The sequence below is a fragment of the Catharus ustulatus genome, chromosome 3 (assembly GCF_009819885.2).
Source record: "Catharus ustulatus isolate bCatUst1 chromosome 3, bCatUst1.pri.v2, whole genome shotgun sequence".
Lineage (NCBI taxonomy): Eukaryota > Metazoa > Chordata > Aves > Passeriformes > Turdidae > Catharus > Catharus ustulatus.
Window position 1 is genome coordinate 17,433,372 of NC_046223.1, and position 18,900 is coordinate 17,452,271.

At 44.6% G+C, this 18,900-nt stretch overlaps 1 protein-coding gene across 1 annotated transcript; it reads right to left on the reverse strand.

The window, feature by feature from the left end:
• Positions 1-3,347: 3,347 nt before the first annotated feature.
• Positions 3,348-9,392, reverse strand: LOC116994273 (ankyrin repeat domain-containing protein 9-like). Its single transcript, XM_033055835.2, has 2 exons — positions 8,185-9,392; positions 3,348-3,954 (listed from the first exon to the last, which is right to left on the reverse strand). Exons 1-2 carry the CDS (start codon positions 9,055-9,057, stop codon positions 3,946-3,948), a joined length of 882 nt encoding a protein of 293 aa, XP_032911726.1. The 5' UTR covers positions 9,058-9,392; the 3' UTR covers positions 3,348-3,945.
• Positions 9,393-18,900: the final 9,508 nt, after the last annotated feature.

Below are 18,900 nucleotides of genomic sequence, written 5' to 3' on the forward strand. Positions count from 1 at the left end.
AAACTCAGAGGAAGAGTCTGCTTACAGTGTCACTCCCTAACACCTTCTAGGCAGAAGAACTGAGATTTTTGTCCTATAGTTGCTCAGTTTCAGCTTCGGTCAAAGCCTCAAAATTAGAAGATACTTTTAAAGAAATACCATCTGGAATTTCCCTGCAGTCTCAAGGCAATGTGTTTTACAAAATGACAGAAACAAAGAATATTTTGAGTTGGAAGGGACCCACAAGAATCATTAAGTCCAGCTCCTGGTCCTGCACAGGACAGCCCAAACAATCACACCATGGGCCACCATCTGTAAGCAAACTTTGTACAATGCATAAAAATCTTTACGTCCTCCTAATGGACAAAGCATTTTAATTCTGCCATCTCCTGTCAGAACAGATTTTACTGCAAAGTTTACCTTCATAAAAATTGAATTGTTTGTAAATTACTTAACCTCACTCAAAAGGACAGAGGATAAAGGAAAGATCTGGTGAACATTATGTACTTGGATTCTCAAAAACCTGGGTTTGAGAATACCCAGGCAAGGTTCCAGAGTAAAGATTATTAAAGAAATGAGCTGTCATGAGATCACAGGAATTATTTAATGCAGTGAAAGCTGATTGCAGATTGCAAAGGGTGAAGACGAGTCAGCAGTAGGGTGTCCTGGAGATTGGTGCTGAAACCAATTTTTAATATATAAGCTGTGGCTGGAGAAAGGAGTGAGAAGTGATGGCTAAGTGTTACACAGAGGCACCTGAAGGATCCCACTAAACCAAGTAGGAAAAAGACGTGGCAGGTGGGCTTGGGTGCAGATAAATGTGAACTGGCTGCTATAGGAAGTCATGGATGTGACTGTATCAATGGGCTTAGAAAAGAACTAGACAAATTTGGGACACTAGGTCAAAAGATGAGTACTCTGAAGGACAAGGCAAGGGTATACCCTCCAATATCCCCAATCCAACAGCTGTGGGAACTGAGGGAATTAAGTAGGGAATGTATTGCTGAAAGTAACCAGGCAAAAGTGCTCTGCTTACCTAAATTCTCCCATTGCCAGTGCTGGAGACATGGCATGATGCTGGGAGCACCCAGCACTGTGGTCTTTATGTTCCTATTTTGACAAAAATTCTGCTACAAGAAAATCTGAAAAAAGACTTTCAGCTATCAAAAGAAGTGGGTTTTTTTAAATAATATTTTGATTATTTTTCAATGCTTTAACACTGTTAAAAATAAAAAGCCAAGTATTACATTATCAAAATTTTACTATTCTTTAAGAACTATCTTGATAAATCTGGATCAGTCTTCTTCCTTGTGAAAATGGCTTTGATATTTTGAATTTTCATTTCAAATTAGAACTGAAGTGTATTTTGCAATATTGTCATTTTCATGGAATAGAAACATCAGTTCACAGTCAGCTCTAGAGACTATTTCCTTTTCTAATGCTTTTCAGCCTCTTCTTTATCATCCCGAGATTCTCTGCAACCCTGAAGCCAACTCCATGAGAAAGTGACAGGGAGGAGTTTCTGTGTTTCTCATAGCTTGTACTGTGGTTTGGGATTCTCCAGATTATTTTCCCTATTTCTGTTCAGCTGTGGGATGTGCTTCCCACAAGGCATCTAGCCATACCACCTCTCCCAACCTTTTTCTTCCCTTCCTTCCTCCCAAGTTTTCTTGTGTGAGTCTGACAACTCTGTGATAATCATTCCTCCTCCTCACCCTTCTCCACAGGGATCTGCGTGGGTGGGCAGATCTGGTGTGCAGAGCACAGCTCTCTTATCTCTACAAACTCATAAAATTTGGCAAAAGCCTTCCCACCTCTTCACAGGAGACCCATAGCAAAATACACACACACTTTACTAGAGCTGGAGCTGGCACTGGTTTTCCAGATCAAGCACTGGTTAGGAATCAGTCCTGGAGAAATCTGGCTTCTTGGCTTCAGAGCAGCTTCCAAAGTGCTGGAGACAAAGGCAGGCATCCTGGGAGCTGGAGCCTGGTGGTCATCCGTGTCAGCAGCTGAGAGTGGTGGTGCAGCAGAAGGCAGAGCTCCCCCAAGGCATTGCTGCGTGCTGGCCAGGCAGACATGGGACAGTGTGGGACATGCCAAACCTGTCAGCTGCTTTTGGGGTGACTCACTTAGGGAGATGCACCCAGCAACTGAGGCGTGGGCAGGATTTCGCTCCATGCATCATCTGCTTGTGACAGTGCTTCCCTCCACGCAAGGGAATATACCCTTTAAATTTCTCTATTTAAATCCCTGTCTTGCTGCCTGCTGATGTGTGGGCTCCAACTAACTACAGTTGTAAAAAACCCGATTCCTATGTGAGACTGGCTCTGAGGCATGGGGTTCCCTAATGGTCAGGCCCCAGCAGAGCTGCCAGTGCACAAAAGAAATGGAATCAAATTCCCTTTCTCAAACACAGGAAACACGGAAGCAAGTAAGCCAGAAAACTACATCTTTGAGGACCACATTTTTGTGGTGAAGTAATTAGGGATAAATCTCCTGCTAGGAAGGCAAGGACATAGTCTTGATGTTCTTTAAATGGATCGGTAAAACTTCCCTCTCTGCAAACTTCCATGAAACCAGTAACTTACTATGCAAGCATGGGCTCAAAGGAGTTATCCTTTTGTTATAGCTTGTATGTGCTAGTGTGCCTTGAGGAGGTCTGTGGGTACAGCTGGAGCTGGAGTCTGCACCCCATGGTTATTATCATCATCCTCATCATCCTAGCCAGCTACCCATCACATGAAACACTTCGGGTGGCTGTTTTTATCAGAGCAGAGGAGGATCTGGATGGTTCAGGCTTTGGCACAGAATCTGGTGGATCCTTACCCCATGGAGAGCACAAAGGTTGAGAGATGCACATCTGCCTGAAGACCTTCAACTGAGCCTATGGGAGAGTGCTGGAAGCCTTGCCAGGGCATCTTCCTGTACAGAGAAACACCTGAGGAAGGAAAGGAGCTGGTTGATGGTGCACAAACCAGAGAAGGAAAGCAGGCTACCTTCTTATGTTCATAGGAAATAGTTACACTCTTATGTTCACAGGAAATAGTTGCACAAGGTGAACTCAAACCTAAAAAATTAAAATCTTTGAAATCTATTACCATTCAACCCCTGTTGAGCCCCTCCTTCTGATTTATGACCACCTTTCAGTAGATCTGTGGAGTGTGGGTTCACCTCATCTCTTGGGGTCATCCTCTGACAGCACAGTCAGCTATGTAAGCCTGTGAAGGGAAATATTTTCCAGAGATCACATTTTTTGAGATAATGGCTCAGCAGTCAGAATGAAATCATCAAACAATAAGAGCAGCCCAAGCAAAAGCAACAGATACTTGTGGATGGTTTTGACCAATTGGCTAATAAAAGACACATCAATTTTATATTGCAATTTTATTGTATCAATACAATCAGATTAAATTATTTTCACAGCTAGTGTACCTAGTTTTATCAGGCTATGTATATATAGTTTATTTCAGCGTGATACAATCTTTTTATCTTTAATCGTGCAGCGAGTAATGTGCAAACACAATTATAAGGAAGTTTTTTTTTCCCCCTAAAAAAGAGAAACTAAAATTACAAAAGTATGGCTTTATAAAAAAGTTGCATCATACAGTGAACATTCATTTGGACATGGCAACATTCAGCCTTAATAAGTGAACAACAGCATGTCACTGCCGTGCTGATTCCAGAAATGCCACGAGAACTGGGAACAAGGAAATGCCATTGATGTTAGAGATGGAAAATATGTATCTATATACATTCAGAGTACGAAGAATGTTTTCAGGAATTAAGTGTCACATTTATTTGTGTGCTGAAGTCGGAGTTATGGAGGCTTGAAAAACACAAATGCACAAACAGTTTGTTTTCCTTTAGACCAACAAATATCAGTAGTGATGGAATCGACTTAAAAAGCATTACTTCAGGTGTAGGGAGATGTAATTGAGCTCAGAATCTGGCCTGTCCTTCCTGCTAATGATGCTGCAGAAATAGACAGAAGCAGAGGGTTAGGAAGTCATAGGTAGCTGAATTTTGCTGGCAGTCCAGAAGAATAGAAATACAAAGAGGTATGTTTAAGAGATTTTATTTTTAATAAAATTTTGTTCTAGAATAAAGTGTGGCCAGCATCACAAACCCTTTGCTGGATGATTGTAGCTGCCAGTAAGTAGAAGCCCTCGTGCTTGGTGTTCAGGGATAAAACACCCATTTCAAGAGCAAAACTGCTGCCTCTTTACAAGAGAAGAAATGTCCTTACCTGTCAGCAGCACAGGGCCTGGAACACACACACTGACCTCGTGTAAAGGCTGCTTCCGTGGCATCGCTCGCTGCTGGTACAAGGAGTGCAGTGGGTGGGAGCTGTCAGTCGGTTACGGGTTTGCCAGAAGAGGGCAGGCAGGCACTCACACATGAGACAAGAGGGCAGGCACACACACGTGTGACACGAGGGCAGGCAGGCACTCATATGTGTGACAAGAGGGCAGGCACTCACACACGTGCACGCATGCACCTGCACATTTTCACTCACTCACTCACTCACTCACTCACTCACTCACTCACTCACTCACTCACTCACTCACTCACTCACTCCCCCACTCCCCCCCACTGTGCTCACTGAAGTGCTTCTCACCAAAACCAAAGGCTCACACATACGGACAATTCGGATCCTTACAATGCTACTCCTCAAAATTGAAATTAAAGAGATATAACCTGCAGAACCAACCTAAATCCAAAGAGCAGAAAAGACTTTACCCTCTCCCCGTTTCTCTCTTGTGTTTATTCTTTTTTCCCCAAGTTCAGAAATACAGATCTGAGTGGCACTTACTCAGTATGCAGATATGCAGAATGTAAACATCACCACACAGCACCCAGCACCCTTTTGATTAACAAAGTCACCAACGTATTTGCCATGCAAGCATAGGGATTTTTCAAGACCATCAGGCTGCAGGAAGTCTGCAAAATATTTCGAGTTTACTTTTGCTAATGACCTGGCTTGGAAAGAATGGAGAGAAAAAGCCAACAAAGACAGAGCTGAGGTAGATTTGGCCATATTTGATGTAACATCACTGTATTGAGCAGGAAGACAAATGGGATCTCAAACTAGCAGGCAGGTTACCACAATATAAGCAAACAGGGTCTAGGGAGAAGACTCCCCCTTTCCAGAAGGAGTGCCCATCCTGCAGTCATATTGCTGCAGGCAAAGGAAAGAGTTGTCACCACAGTGCTAATGACCCCAAACTTTGGCCCACTGGGACTGCACATGGGAGGCCCGATGTGATTGAGGGCCAGCTGGTACTTGATCTCTTGCTAAAATGGTCAGGAAAAGGAGAAATGAGGGGGGTGTGGAGTGATCTTTCCTGTGTGGGTACCTGCCTGTTACACTCTGGGTTGGACACACCAGAATTCTTAGATGTTGGCCAACAGTGGATCAGCAGCTTTCTTCCACACTGGGGCACTAGTCACAGGAATGTCCTAGAAAGGAACTATTCAAGACAATTCATCTTCTATCCTCTCTCTTGGCAGGTGGATTGAGAGGAGCCTCCCACATAGACAAAATGCATGCACACAAGTCTGCTGTCTGCTACAAACCCACCCATAAAGCCTGAAGTGCCTGATTCCTGACCTCTGCATTGATCTACAACTGTTGCAGCCAACTAGAAACCCCTGCACCATTTTACACTCACTTGCTCCCAGTGGGCTGCTCTGGCTCTCTGAGTGTGGCCTCCTGCCTTAGCAGAAAGCACTCTCCATTAATGCCAACCATCCCTACCTGCCTCCTTGGATTTGTAAGATGAACAGCCCTCCCCTCCCCCCCATCTTTTTTGAAACTCTTCACAGCCCTGAAACTCACATGGTTTTGAGCCAGTGAAATAGCAATGGATGATTTTCATTTCCTCCGTTCCCAGGACCTAATTACTATTCTAATAATATTCTTCACCAGCCTCCTCCGCCTCTCACCCACCGACATCCGGATGAGATATTGCAGTGCTGCTCCTGCAATTGGGGACAAACCAATCCTGCTCCTCTGGACTCCGGGGGTGCCACAGGGGCCGTGCTCTGCCTGGTCACTCCAGGCAGACGTGGGCAGCAAGAGCCTGCTCTGTCCTCTGCCTTTGGCTCTGGGTTTTCAGGGGTGTATGTGCCAGTGCTGGGGAGCCTGAGGGCTTGGCAGAAGCAGCTGAGCCATCACCACTTATAATGCAAATCTGCCTTGGGCTCTGCTTTGCTTCCCAAGCTGTGACAGCCTCTATCTGCAGCACAGGCTGTGAGTGAGCAGGTTTCCCCCAAAACCCTCACCCAATGCTGACCCTGCATTTCCCCGTTCACAGCCTTCCCCATCGAACAAGGAGGAATAGACACAGATGGAGAAGGACATTCAAGTCCCCAGGGGTAGGGGTGGAAGGATACTGCAGCACCAAGGATGTGGGATTTCAGGAGAAGGGTTAACCCCCTCATGGCCTGCTTGCCACTTTCAGGGCTGGGCTGACATTTTCTCCACCTCACAAGCAAGCCTGCTTATTCAGCTGGCCTAGCACAGGTGGCACTGGAACTGAGGCCCTCCCACGGCATGTGGGAAGAGATGGCTGAGAGGAGCATCCCAGCGTCTCAGAAAGGATGTTCCAGGTGGCTGTGAGCAGCATGTTCTGCAGCCTCACAGTAAAACTCCACCTGGCCATGGCTGGCATTGCCAGTGTCCTGGCACACAGCAGGTAGCCCATGCAGAGAGAAACTAAATGAAGTGCTCCCTGTGTGGATGGAAAGAAGGGAGCAGGTCCAGCACGGCCTGGCACAGGCAGGGAATTAGTTGGATGAGACACGTGCTGGTTTTGCACAAAGCAATTGAGATTTGACTGCACATCTTTCTTAGCTACTTTGTGCCCCACAGCCTTGAGCTCCAAATCCAGGAGGAGAGTGAGTTCTTCACTGCTGCCCAGTGCAGATGGGGGAAGTGAGTTTATGCTACTTTGGGAGAACAGGGGGTTGTGCTTGTGAGGAGGGGGAACACTGGTGTCCAAAATAAGAGAAGTCCCCCAAAGGGAGCTGGGATTCTGCCACTGCACTGCTGATGCTGGGAACAGCTAGGAGAGCAGGGCCAGTGCCTTGATCAGAGAGGGCAGCGTGGTTCAGAGCTACCCAGAAAGCTGCCCAGCCCCAGCTCCTCTTTCTGCAACCTCACCCTGCCTGCAGTGCCCAGTCAGTAGCAATATTTTGTAATTTCCAGGATAAGGATTTCTGTCTGGACCTGTCTAATTGACAACAAGTAACAACTTTTAACAGCAGAACATCATACCCCAGCTTAGGATACCAAAAAAATGCCTATAGCTCTGAGACCCGCAGGGAAATCAAGCTAGCGAGCCACATCTCCTGTAGAGATATGTTCCAAAACACAAATCAAGAATAAATAATGTCACTTATGAAGGACATGGCTCCCACTCTCCCTTCTCCAATTGCCATTTGTTTACTGGACAGCAAGGAAAATGGTTCCTTCCCCATTGCACAAGTCTGTAGAGGCATCAGGGCTAGGATTGCCTTTAACCCCCTCACGCCCAGGTGAGACTGGATGCATTCCATTAGCTATTCTGTGATCTCCCATCCCCCAGGAATGTACACACACTGCCTCTCTCTGAACTCATGCCCTCCACACCATGACCTGCTGTAAAGTAACTCGGTGGGATCAGTTATCCTGAGGAACTGCCTCTGCATCCCTGCAGCACGAGCCATGCACATTGTGGTTATTACTAATGATGCTTGAGCATTGTTAGAAAGGAAACCTGATGTTTGAACTTTGTTGGTAGGGGATGGTATTTCTCCTAGCTCTAGCAGTGACACAATTTAAAAATCCCACTGGGTCATTGGTTCCTTTTAACCCAGGTGCATTACACAGGATACAGTTATCATATTGGGAATTCAAATACACTGATACCAGCTGACAACTAAGAAACCAAACATAACACAGTCTCAACTACAGTTAACCCTTCACATGCACAACAAAACAGAAAACAAAGAAGGTTTTTGCCTTTAAAAGTGCCCTGCCTGCAATCAGTTAGAAAAGACATTTAAAATCTTGTCACAAAATATTGGATTTTCCAGCATAGCCTAATAGGTTAAGTACTAAAATCACACTAAAATGCAGAGGGTGGTGGATGACCAGCTCCTCTAAGTTGTCTTGGAAAATCCAAGACCCATTGAATAAAGTCAAGGAAAAACATTTACCACATTTTTTGCTGGTAGCTTTTTGCCATAGGATGGTAAGGGCTTTAGTGCCTGAGGTATAGGTAGTTCCTGGATGCTTTTAGGGAAGTGGGAAGGGGGAAGAGTCTGGAGAATAGTTTGCATAGCTTGCAGATATAAAGAAGCAGGTGTGTTCCCCACCAGGCTGTTGAATTTGTCTTCTCCCAGCAAAGCTGTCCAGTGGTCTGGATGCTCCTGCAGAACTTTCCGCATCTTAAACTGAGGATTGGGCATGAAGAGCAAGAGGTAGTCGAGGCAGAGCTTCTTTGATGCAACGTTGACTTTGGAGTCCCACATCTGCTCCAGGATGACGTCCAGCGGAGTAAGCCCTTTACTGTCCTCTATTCTGGGAGATGCTCCATTCCCTAGGAGGATGAGGACCGTCTCTGACCTCAGCAGTTCACAGGCAAGGTGCAGCGGTGTTTTCCCATCTTCCAGATGAAAGCAGCCAGCCCTGTTGATATAGGAGTTCAAGCTGGGGAGCTTGTGTGCAATTTTGATGATCAGTCCCAAGATATCTCTCCTGTCATATGTGACCGCCATGGCCAAGTGAGGAGCAGAGGATGGGCAATAGCAGAAGTGTTCCCCAGGCACCTTGAGAGCCTCCTCTGGAAAATGAGACAGCAGATACTGAGCATAAGGCAGGTGATTATGCACCACTGCATAGAGAAGGGCTTCTGAAGGTGAGTAGGTTCGTAGGCTGGCATTTTCCTCCCAGTAAAAATACTCCATTGTTCTCATATCTTCCAGCATCCACACAGGCTTGTGATCTCTCACAGCCTGGTAGAACATATAGGATAAGAACTTGCAGTGCCTGCTCTGATCATCCTGCAGGCTGGCCTGGTTACTGGCCATGGCTCAGTAAATAAAGAACGGCTCCACGTAAAATCACTCCAGACTGTAAGATTGGTGCACTTGGAATGCTGATCCCGATGCTGCTGCAATCTTCAGGCTGTCATTGCTGCCTGGACTGCACTAGCTGGAATGCATGGGCTGATCATCTCCACCCATTCATTGTTTTTCCCCTCACTGCAGTGGTTTTGTTTAGGTAAGCACAATCCCACAGGATCAGTTAACCCGTGCCATGCAAGCAGATGGTTGGTGAGTACATCCCGCTCTGCGCGTGGCACAGGTTACTGAAACGCTGTCAGACTGCCAGTGATTTTATACACACACTGCCACAGAGAACAGAGGGAGAGACTAAAATTAGCTTGAGAGGTGAGGCAGATTTCTGTCTGCATTTTGTGTCTAACCAGATCAGCTCATACACTGCAGCAAGTGGAACAGCAATATTCCGCTATTTTTTCCCTTTCGTGTCACTCACACACACACAGCTCATTACATAGTAAAAAATATATAGCAGTATAAAATACCCCACAGCTGATAATAGGCACCATTCCATGCTCGGGAAATCAAGGGATTGGTAGTGGTAGCACTAGGAAAGGATCCCTATTTTATAAATAATGGTATGGCTGGCCACTTAGGAGACACTGATGTTAATGGATTGTCTATAAGGCATTAGTGATGTTTAAGATGCCAGCATTAATCTTTGCAGAGAAAAGACAAACGGTGTGTGCAGTAAGGGTTCCCAGAATCATAAAACAGATTGCTGGGTTTAAATGCCTGCCTTTGTTTAGCAAGGAAATACATGGAGTGCCTCTGCTGCGCAGCAAGGACATAAACAAAAGGTTAATGGCCAAACCCCACTGGTGGGTGGGGAGCTTTGATCTAAGAATTTCTCAGATATCCTGCTTTGGGACTCGGGTCAGAGCCAGCAGCGACAGGGGGAAATGGGATTAGGCAATCAGACTTGGGCAATGCCCGGCTAAGACACAGAGGACCAGGGTCTGCAGGTTTGAGGGGGAAGTTTCTATTGGATGAGGCAGAAGGACCTGGCCAAAATTAAATTCACAGAAAACACATGAACTGAATCCTTTATGGCAAGCTCTGTTTAAGGAGGGAGGGTTTCCATGCATCCTATAAATCAATGGACTGCAATAAAATAGTATCTCACCATTTTGGTAGGAAAACAGGGTTTCCCTTTAGGGGAGAATACAGTAAATCAAGAAATCCTTACCTTCATTTCACAAGAAGACAAACATCTAGTAAGTATATTCAAACTAGAGAAAATTCAAGTACCAGGTCTCCAAATGCTGTTTGGAGTCATCTTAAGAGAAAACCAAAGCCACTCACAAAACTGGGTCTAGATCTTGCACATCTTCCAAAGCATTACAGCCATTAAGCAGCCCTCAGAAGATAAAGCTCCCCAGGGAAGTGGTCACAGCACCCAGCCTGTCAGAGTTCAAGCAACATCTGGACCATGCTCTTAGTCATACAGATTAGTTTTAGGTAGTCCTGTGAGTTGGCTTGGTGCAGAGACACATAGAAGTCAAGAGAAAAATGTTCTGCAAGTATCTCCAATGAAAAGAGAAGCCAAAACTGCAGAATGAGGAATGGCCATGAGGCTTCTGGATGATCACCTCTACACCACAGGTCCAGGATGTCCAGGATGTGAAAATGTCTGTAATTACATGGTACCTTGTAATTACACCCAGCATAAAACTAGGAGAGTCCCTCATGTAATTTGCTCACCTCTTTATGGTTCCAAATGGCACAGGTCTGTCTGCTCTGGTGGCTCTTGGCCTTGGCCTCCTCTTTTTTATCTCCAGGAGTTTAGAAAACCTGGTGCTAAGGGCACCTGTTTGATGGCAATGCATTGCTACGGAATTTTATTGTAAGCGTAATACAACCATAAAACATTATGGAACCACTAGAAATTGAAGACATTGATGCAGAAAGCTTCATTGAGGAACTAGCAGGAGACTAGGAGTTTGGAAGTTTCTATTTATTTCTTTGAATTTTGATCTGTGGCTAAAAATAATGCCTCCTAATTCATAAGGTGTTTCTGGTGGCTTTCCTCTTTGGCAAAGTGCAGTCTAGAAGAGGAATAGAATCAGTTTTTACTTATAGCAAGAGTATCCAAGAGAGCAGGAACAGAAGGGAAAAACTGAAAAACAAATGCCAGTTTTACTCAAAACACCATTTACCTTTTCATCTGAGACTGAGAAGCTCTTTAGATCTCTCTTCAGCAGATGCATTTTTCACACATGCTGGTGATTTCAGCTTATAAAGTATTTGGTTATTTTGAACCTGTGAGAAATACGGAATGTTTCTGAGTTATCCAGAAACCTTCTTAGTATTATGCTTGAAATATTGTTTCTGAGCAAAAGGGAAATATACCTTCCGTATAAAGACAAAAATCAAACATTAGTAGAACTGAAATCTTAGCCTGCTAATAAAAATAATTAGTCCAGGTCAAATTATTACAGAAAAAATATGTAATATTTGTATTTTAAAAAATCAATAGCAATAATAATAATTAAAAAATAATCTGAAGCCTTATGCACACTTCTTATCTTCTATTCCTATTCCTGGTGTTATGTTCCCCCTGCCTGTGCTCATCTAAATCCTAAGGTTGGTGGTTTCACTCTGATGGTGGTGCAACAGGAAATCATCAGCATCTGGAGTTGTTCTGGGGGAGGAATGGTTGATGGTGATGGTTTCTTCTTCCTCACTCCAGATCCTCCTGGAGGACAGTTTTATGATTTGTTACATGCTTTTACACCTATGTTTTTTTCTTCATTGGATTGCAACTCCATTTCACATCCACATTCACAATAGCTGCTGATTATATACATGTAAGATATTTTTTATTTGTCCTCTTTCCTATCCCCAAAACCATTCTCATCCAGCTCTGTATCTGCATTTCTTTAGCTGTCCATAGGTGAGTGGTTTGTAGCTGTGAGTGCTCCAGAATCAGGCCTGTGCCCCATCTCTTACCATCCCATTGGGCCTGCAGCCCCCTACACACCCCTGTGCTTCCACCTCAAGGACCTCTGCTGTCACACCAAGCCCATGATGACCTCTGTTAGCTCCAGCACATGAAACTGGAGCTGTGAACACCTCATAGTGCCCAGAAGAGCTGGTATAAAACTATGGTTCTACCATGCAGTGCTAGTGAAAGTAAACCAAACCAGCCTGGCACCTGGCTAGAAAGAGGGAAGTGTTCCTACAGCTAAACCAAACTGAAACAAAGCAGCAGGTTCTCTAAAGTAGTCCAGGCAAAGCAAGTTTGGCAGGCCTTGGTCCTGAACCTTTGCAAACTCGGTGTAGTACCTGCAGCCTGTTGCTAGCAAAGGCCAAACTGTGCTGCAGGGATAGAGTATTCCACTAGATCCTGTTTCTGGAATAAGCCACAGCAGAGAGGTCTTGTGTACTGCATACTGAGAGTGAGGCTTAGGCTTAGCAATCTTTCCCTTTCGTTTTTTCCTCCTGCCCCTCTGTACAAAGTTACAGGGAGCAATGAGAAGAACTGTGTGAACAAGATTGAGTGAAGACACCTGGAAAAAGACAAAACCAGCAAGCAGCTTTTGGTCACTGGGACTGGGAATAAATCGGAAGTGGGTCTTTCGTGTTTGTCATTTCACTGCCTGGTGGGAGCATGACATTTCTCTCCTTTAAGGGAAGGGCAGCCTTGCCACAAGCTCCAGTAGACATGGGATCCATGTGAACTTCACTCAGCTCAGCTCTTTCCACCATATTTTTGCCTGCACACAGAGGAAAAACTTCAAGGAAGAAGCAGCTTGTGAAAGAGAAGAACAAAAAGCTTTGGGAAAGATTGGGATCATCTCCAGCATTCTACCTGTGTCAACAGTTCCAATGACATGCTTTTTGTTCCCTTTCAACCCTTCTCCAGGGATGTTAATTGGCATCTGTTTCCAGACAAAACTGATTTCAATTCTTCTGTACCTTTTGTACAGAAGGGACACAGGACAACCCAGCCAGGACATACAAAGAAGAAAATCAATTGCCAGATATCACATGCCTGGAACAAAGCAAGAGAGTGTCTTTCTTCAGAGGCACACTGTTTTTCAGGATCATGTCTGCTGGTCTTTTTCCTTTCCTTGGGAAAAGAAAAACTGATCGATTTGGGATGGATGATGACCCTTCAGCCACAGTGAGGCTCTAGGAAATGCTGGCTGTGTCCTGCTTTCCACGTCCAGCCTGAGCTGTGCAGTGCAGCTTGGGGACACACCATGTGACGAATTGGTGCCCTTGTGCAGAGCACCTCAAGGCTCCTTTTAGAGTGCATGGAACAGGTTTTTTATGCCCTGCTACATACCTACCAACCAGCTCTAATTCACTCACCTGACTAAACCAGGCTTTGGGATGGTGGAAAAAAATCTATAGTCTGACCCACCCTTCTACTTCTGCTCGCAGGATTCATACAGCAAATTAGACGATCTCTTACTACATTGCTAGAGACAGGAAATGAAAATAAGTGGAGATTTACCATTTTGGAAAGCCTTTGAATTACTTGTAATGGGACCAGCTGATGTGCTGCATGCAGAACAAATCAAATACCAAATTGTTATTTACCTGGAAAACTTTGGAAGTAAAGATGACTAACTCACATGCAATATCTGTACGAGGAGCTCATCTGGAGACAAATGGAGGATTTTCAGGTGATGTCCATGCTGCTGGTTGACCACTGCTGTAATCCAGACATGTGTCCTGCTTATACTGCTACACCCAGATGCTCAGCTGGACATTGTACCAAGACCTGGAGTACTTACAAATGTTGGGGAAACCAGGGCAATGCAGTGTTTTCTGCAGGTTCTTGCTTATCCCACCTGTGAAGGGTTTGGCCTTTTGTGTCCCAGTTCCTCCCAGAGCCTCAATTCACCAGTGTGGTTAGTCTGGAGTTTCTGGAGTTCTGTAGCAACAAGCCCCAAACAGCCTGCACAGATCTAAGTGTACCTCCTTCTCTTCCTTTGTCTACTTTTAAACTCAGGGTACAGACAGAACCCCTGATAGAGGAAACATTTCTAGCATATCTGGGTGCTGATAGGGAGCAAACCTTTTATAAGCAACATGACAGTGTGTTAGCCACCAAGAGCAGTCATTGCAGCAGAAGCATGGTGACAACAACGCTTGACAGCGAGCTACCCTGCTTATAGCAAAGCAGAGCCTGCTGCAAATATGAGAGCATCTCCACTGTGAAAGCAGGGAAGTGTAAGACCAAAGACAGCTCTTCAAACAGAATCTTCTGTATCTCCAGTACCACAGGATGCAGGCGACCTTGCCCAATAAATTGCAGTTGTACTAATTACCAAACAAGAGGAACAGCCTTGCCCTTAATGGGTTGCAGCTGTGACTGATAAAGGTAAGTGTAATAAAAGAGGTGGGTTGGCTTGTCAGAGGAGACCTTTGAGGAGGAGGACTTAGAGGAGCTCTGAAGAAGGAAAATCCAGAGAGACACAAAGAACAACAAAACAAGGGAGACAGTTGCTGTGGTAAGAGATCTGCTGTGAAGTCAATCTGGGCCTGATAGAGTCAGAGCCTGCTGTTATACCATACAGTCACAGTCGAGCTATTCAGAGTTTGCAAACCAGTACTTGCAGTCATAGTCCAGCAGGAAACAGCCAGCAGTTAGAGTCTGTTGCTACAGCAGGAGCTTGCTGCAGCAGAGTCAGGATGGCAAAGCTGTAAAGAAGAATAAATGGTGACCCTTTTTCATGTTGTTGAATGAGAATCTGTGTCTTGACTCATTTCTACCCCTAATGAGAGGTCTGCTGCAACAACAGGATAACTTATAGAGACAGCTTAATTTACAGAATGCCTGGCAGGTGCCTATCTCTACCCCAGGTGAAAGCTGATTGCTTTTTTTTGGAGCTACTCCCATCTCTCTGGGTGCATGTAATCCTAGTGTGTGTCACTGCATGGCACTGATGGCACTGACCAGCTGTAAAGGCACATCATAGTTGTCTGGTTGTCACTGTGATCTGAGTGGCAGAGACCTGTGGCATGATACCAGCTGTGACCCCTGACTCCGAGGTACAACCTCCCTTACCTTTGGATGAGGGACATGGGGACAATTAAGTCTTTCCAAAAGCCATTTTCCTCCTAAGCCTCAGTAACCCCTCAGTTTGGGGTCTGAACAAGTGAGAGGGATGGATGCTGAGGTCTCAAATTGGACTGGGCTCAGGACAAAGAGTAAACTGGGTCAGGAGCAGGACCCAGGGGAGGTGGCAGAATTGAGGAGTGAACTTCATCAGAGCACTAGAGAAAACACAGACCAATGAGGTGCAACCAGTACCATCCTGTGTTCTGAACAGGGCTCTCATGGATATGAGATCTGGTGCCTTTGGCTTGTTGAGATCTCCATGTTCAGGGAAACTCATGTGACAGCCAGAGGGATTGCCAGAGCCTGAAGATTGTCAAGTGCTGCAGGCTGGTCAGGGCAAAATCCTGACCACCACGAATCAAATACTTTTCCTCTGTCAGCTCCCAGGGGAGGGATTGCCCATTTCCAAAGGTAGATACTCAGGAAATGCTAGGCTAACTCCAAAGGAAGGATAATGAAGTTTCAAACTTTCATGGAACATCACAGACTTCTTCAAATGTGGGTTAGATCAAGCAATATGTTCGTGTCTGGAGAATGAGACATCACCTCAGTTTAATCAGCTGTAAAAACAACAAGGCTCTTTTTATTCCATTTTTTGAAAAATGCTTTTGAGACCTGATTGCATAGAGCCTGCACATGAAGAATCCCAGTGTCTTCCCACTTCTGTAAATCCATTTGTTTCAGTTCCCAGTTCCTATCCTAACTGGAGGCTACATCTCTCAAAGGCAGTATTACCATGCCTCTTCCAGAAAATAACCTGTCAGCTGCATTCTGTTTAAAGAGCAAAGAAAAGTCCTTGCAGTCTGTGCCTGCAGATACATTGAGCCAGATGCTGTTTTTCCAGGGAAAGGCAGAGACTGTGAAGCAGTTTTGTATCACTGGATGCTTTCCTTCCTTGTGATGATTATGGGTGTCAGTGCCCTGTTTCACCACACCCCGATGTAAATGTCAAGGCTGTCAACTGCTGAGAAAGCACTCAGAAAGGCATGAATACATTTAGTTTCCAATACTGACAAAAAGCAATGCTTTTTTACACGAGCCATAATTAACCTGCAGAATTCAGTGCTACATGATAATCAGCGAGGCTAAATGTTTGACAGTCTCCAAAGTAAAGGCTTTATTTTTTCTGTAAATTAAGGTCTTTGTTTTGTGCACTTGCAGGAGCTGATACTATACTAAAACTGCAAATCCAAGGTCTACCACCATTTAGATGGGCAAATAAATAAAAAACTACAGCTGTGCCACTCCTAACAAAATGATGACAATTTTGTCAGAACCTTTGTAGCTGCTTTTGTGCTATTGCAAACAAGAGCTGCTCAGAAAGTTAACTTTGGATATTTTGTGGGGGAAATGTCAGTGCCACAAGACTGAGCTGATCCACAGGATGGATCAGTTTCATTGCATGTTGACAAAACTCATGGTCCAAAAATGACTTTTTAAAATTATTTTTATTGAATTCACTACAAAAGAAAAAGCCATCCTGTGTACAGCTCTGTAAAACTCCATAGTCTGCAACTTATGAGCCCATAATTAACTGCTGGAGGGCACTGAAAACAATCTTCAGCCCCAATGTAATTATTTGTCAGGAAACTTATTGCAGTATCTTCTGAGGTCTCAGAGACCGAGAGAGATTTCAAAGTTAATTCAGTCATCAAGAGGGCCAGTTTCTATGCCCTGCATTTTATTGTCTCACAGACAAAATATTTCATCCAGTGCTGAAGATAACCACTTACCTCTGTTCTCAACACTTTCCAGTGGTTTTATCTGCAAAGAGTTTTTTCATCTGGGAGAAGTGCACAGCCTGATCAACAATAAACTTTTCAGAACTACCTGAAAATTCTATTTGTCTAGTAAGTTTTCTCTGGACTTTATGATCACTAATGCTTTGTTCAAAGAATTGTATTGGAAGAGTGAATTCCCCAAACAGGGCACTTGTGATGACTCAGTGACAAATTCCTTATAGTATCACATATAAGGAGTTCAGATCCTTGCTAACCTGCAGCTGGTCACCTTATCTTCATCGTTTAATGTATATGTGAAGTTGGCCACTGAGAATTCACTCAAGAGTGGATGGATTACTAGCAAAATGAAACCAGGAAATTCTGTAAGGCTGCTAAAAAGAGGACTATTGTTTGAGCACTTTTCAGTTCCCATCAAGTCCAGTGAGGTACAGTGTTTGGAGTGTGAGCTTCCTGTCGGAGAGCTGTCTCAGTGTTCCTTCATCACCACTCAGGGAAATACCATCCTGGATACCTCATAGCGGTGTGACCCTACAAATACTATCAATACCAGAAACCCTGGAACAGCTGCTAGTGCCCAACAGCCCTTAATGACATCCCAGCCAACAGCTGCTGAATTGAACAGGGAATTTAAAGATCTTCACAAAGTCACCCTTTTGCTCACTGAAGCCTCTGGCTCATATATTTGGTTGATTCAGTACAGAAAAAGAAATTGTATTTGTGACTAATTAAAGAGAATGAAGTATTTATCAGTAATGTTCCAAAGGACGTTGGACTGCTTGGCATAATGCAGGATTTAAGTTAATGATTCCCATATTTTGTTTATAGAGAGTCTTCCGCCCATCATGAGCAAAACTGTCCCCTTTTGATAGAGTTGATAACTGGTGATGAAGTTACTTTTACTGCAAGGTAACCAAAAGTGAAAGGCAGAAAGAAATCAGCTGAACTTCCAGATCACTGAAATTTAGAAGGATGGCTTAAATTTTTAATATATGTGTCAGTGAAGGCTAGTTTTCTTTTGGGTGGTCTTGTTTTATTGTTTTTGTTTTCTTTAGGTAAAAACTTAAGATATAGAAGCTCTTTCCCTCCATAACATGAAGTCTGCACAAACTCATCTTTAGATGCAGTTTTCTGGGTGACACGTCAGACTGCCTTTGCAAACACTCCTTCAACAGCAAGGTACTGAAATCAAAGAAAAAACTCAGTCTGGCCCTCTTTTTAATGGCATATGAGATAATTTGAAGGAGAAGAGTTACACCACTGGCAGCAAAATTCCTCTGGGTGCCACCCTAATAATAACACAGGCTAATGAAGGGCCATGGCCTATATCCATGTTCTGGGACTGCAAGCTCCCCTCTGCTCAGCAGCACAGGCTGTTGTTGTCTTGTGTGTAGCACACTGAGTGTGGTTTCTCCCCTCTTCCTCTGGTTCTCAGGATTTGCCTTTCTGCACCAAGCTGTGGTCAGTGAATAAAAACCCAGGCTCTGGGGGCCAGGAGTTAGACTGGAGGGATGCTGCTTTCCCTGACAAGGATCATGGTGAAAATCATCGACAGACAATTCACAGGGGACTGCAGCCCTGGAATGTAACATCTTGTGCCATTTGAGATGGGATAAAGACATTAGACACCTGGACAGAGCTGCTAGAAGGAGCTGGTGAAGCTCCTGAACTTTCCACAAAAGTAGCTGGAGGCCAGGGGAAATAACCTGGAGCTCCTTAGTACTGATGTCAGACACCTCATGTGATTTCACATGCTCCAGCAGCCACCCTGTGTGACAAGAGTGAGGACTCCTCCACCATGTCAGAGCTGCTGCTTCAGGAGGGGAGGGTGGCACTGTGCTGTGCCCACACCTCATCTCCTGAAGGCTGGATCAGCAACAGGCACTGCTTGTTCAATGCAACTGGAGTCTTCAGTGGAAGGACTAGAACATTTTTATGGAAATACTTCTCCTCTGAGTTGCTCCAGAAAATCCTCTGATGAGATCTTACCCT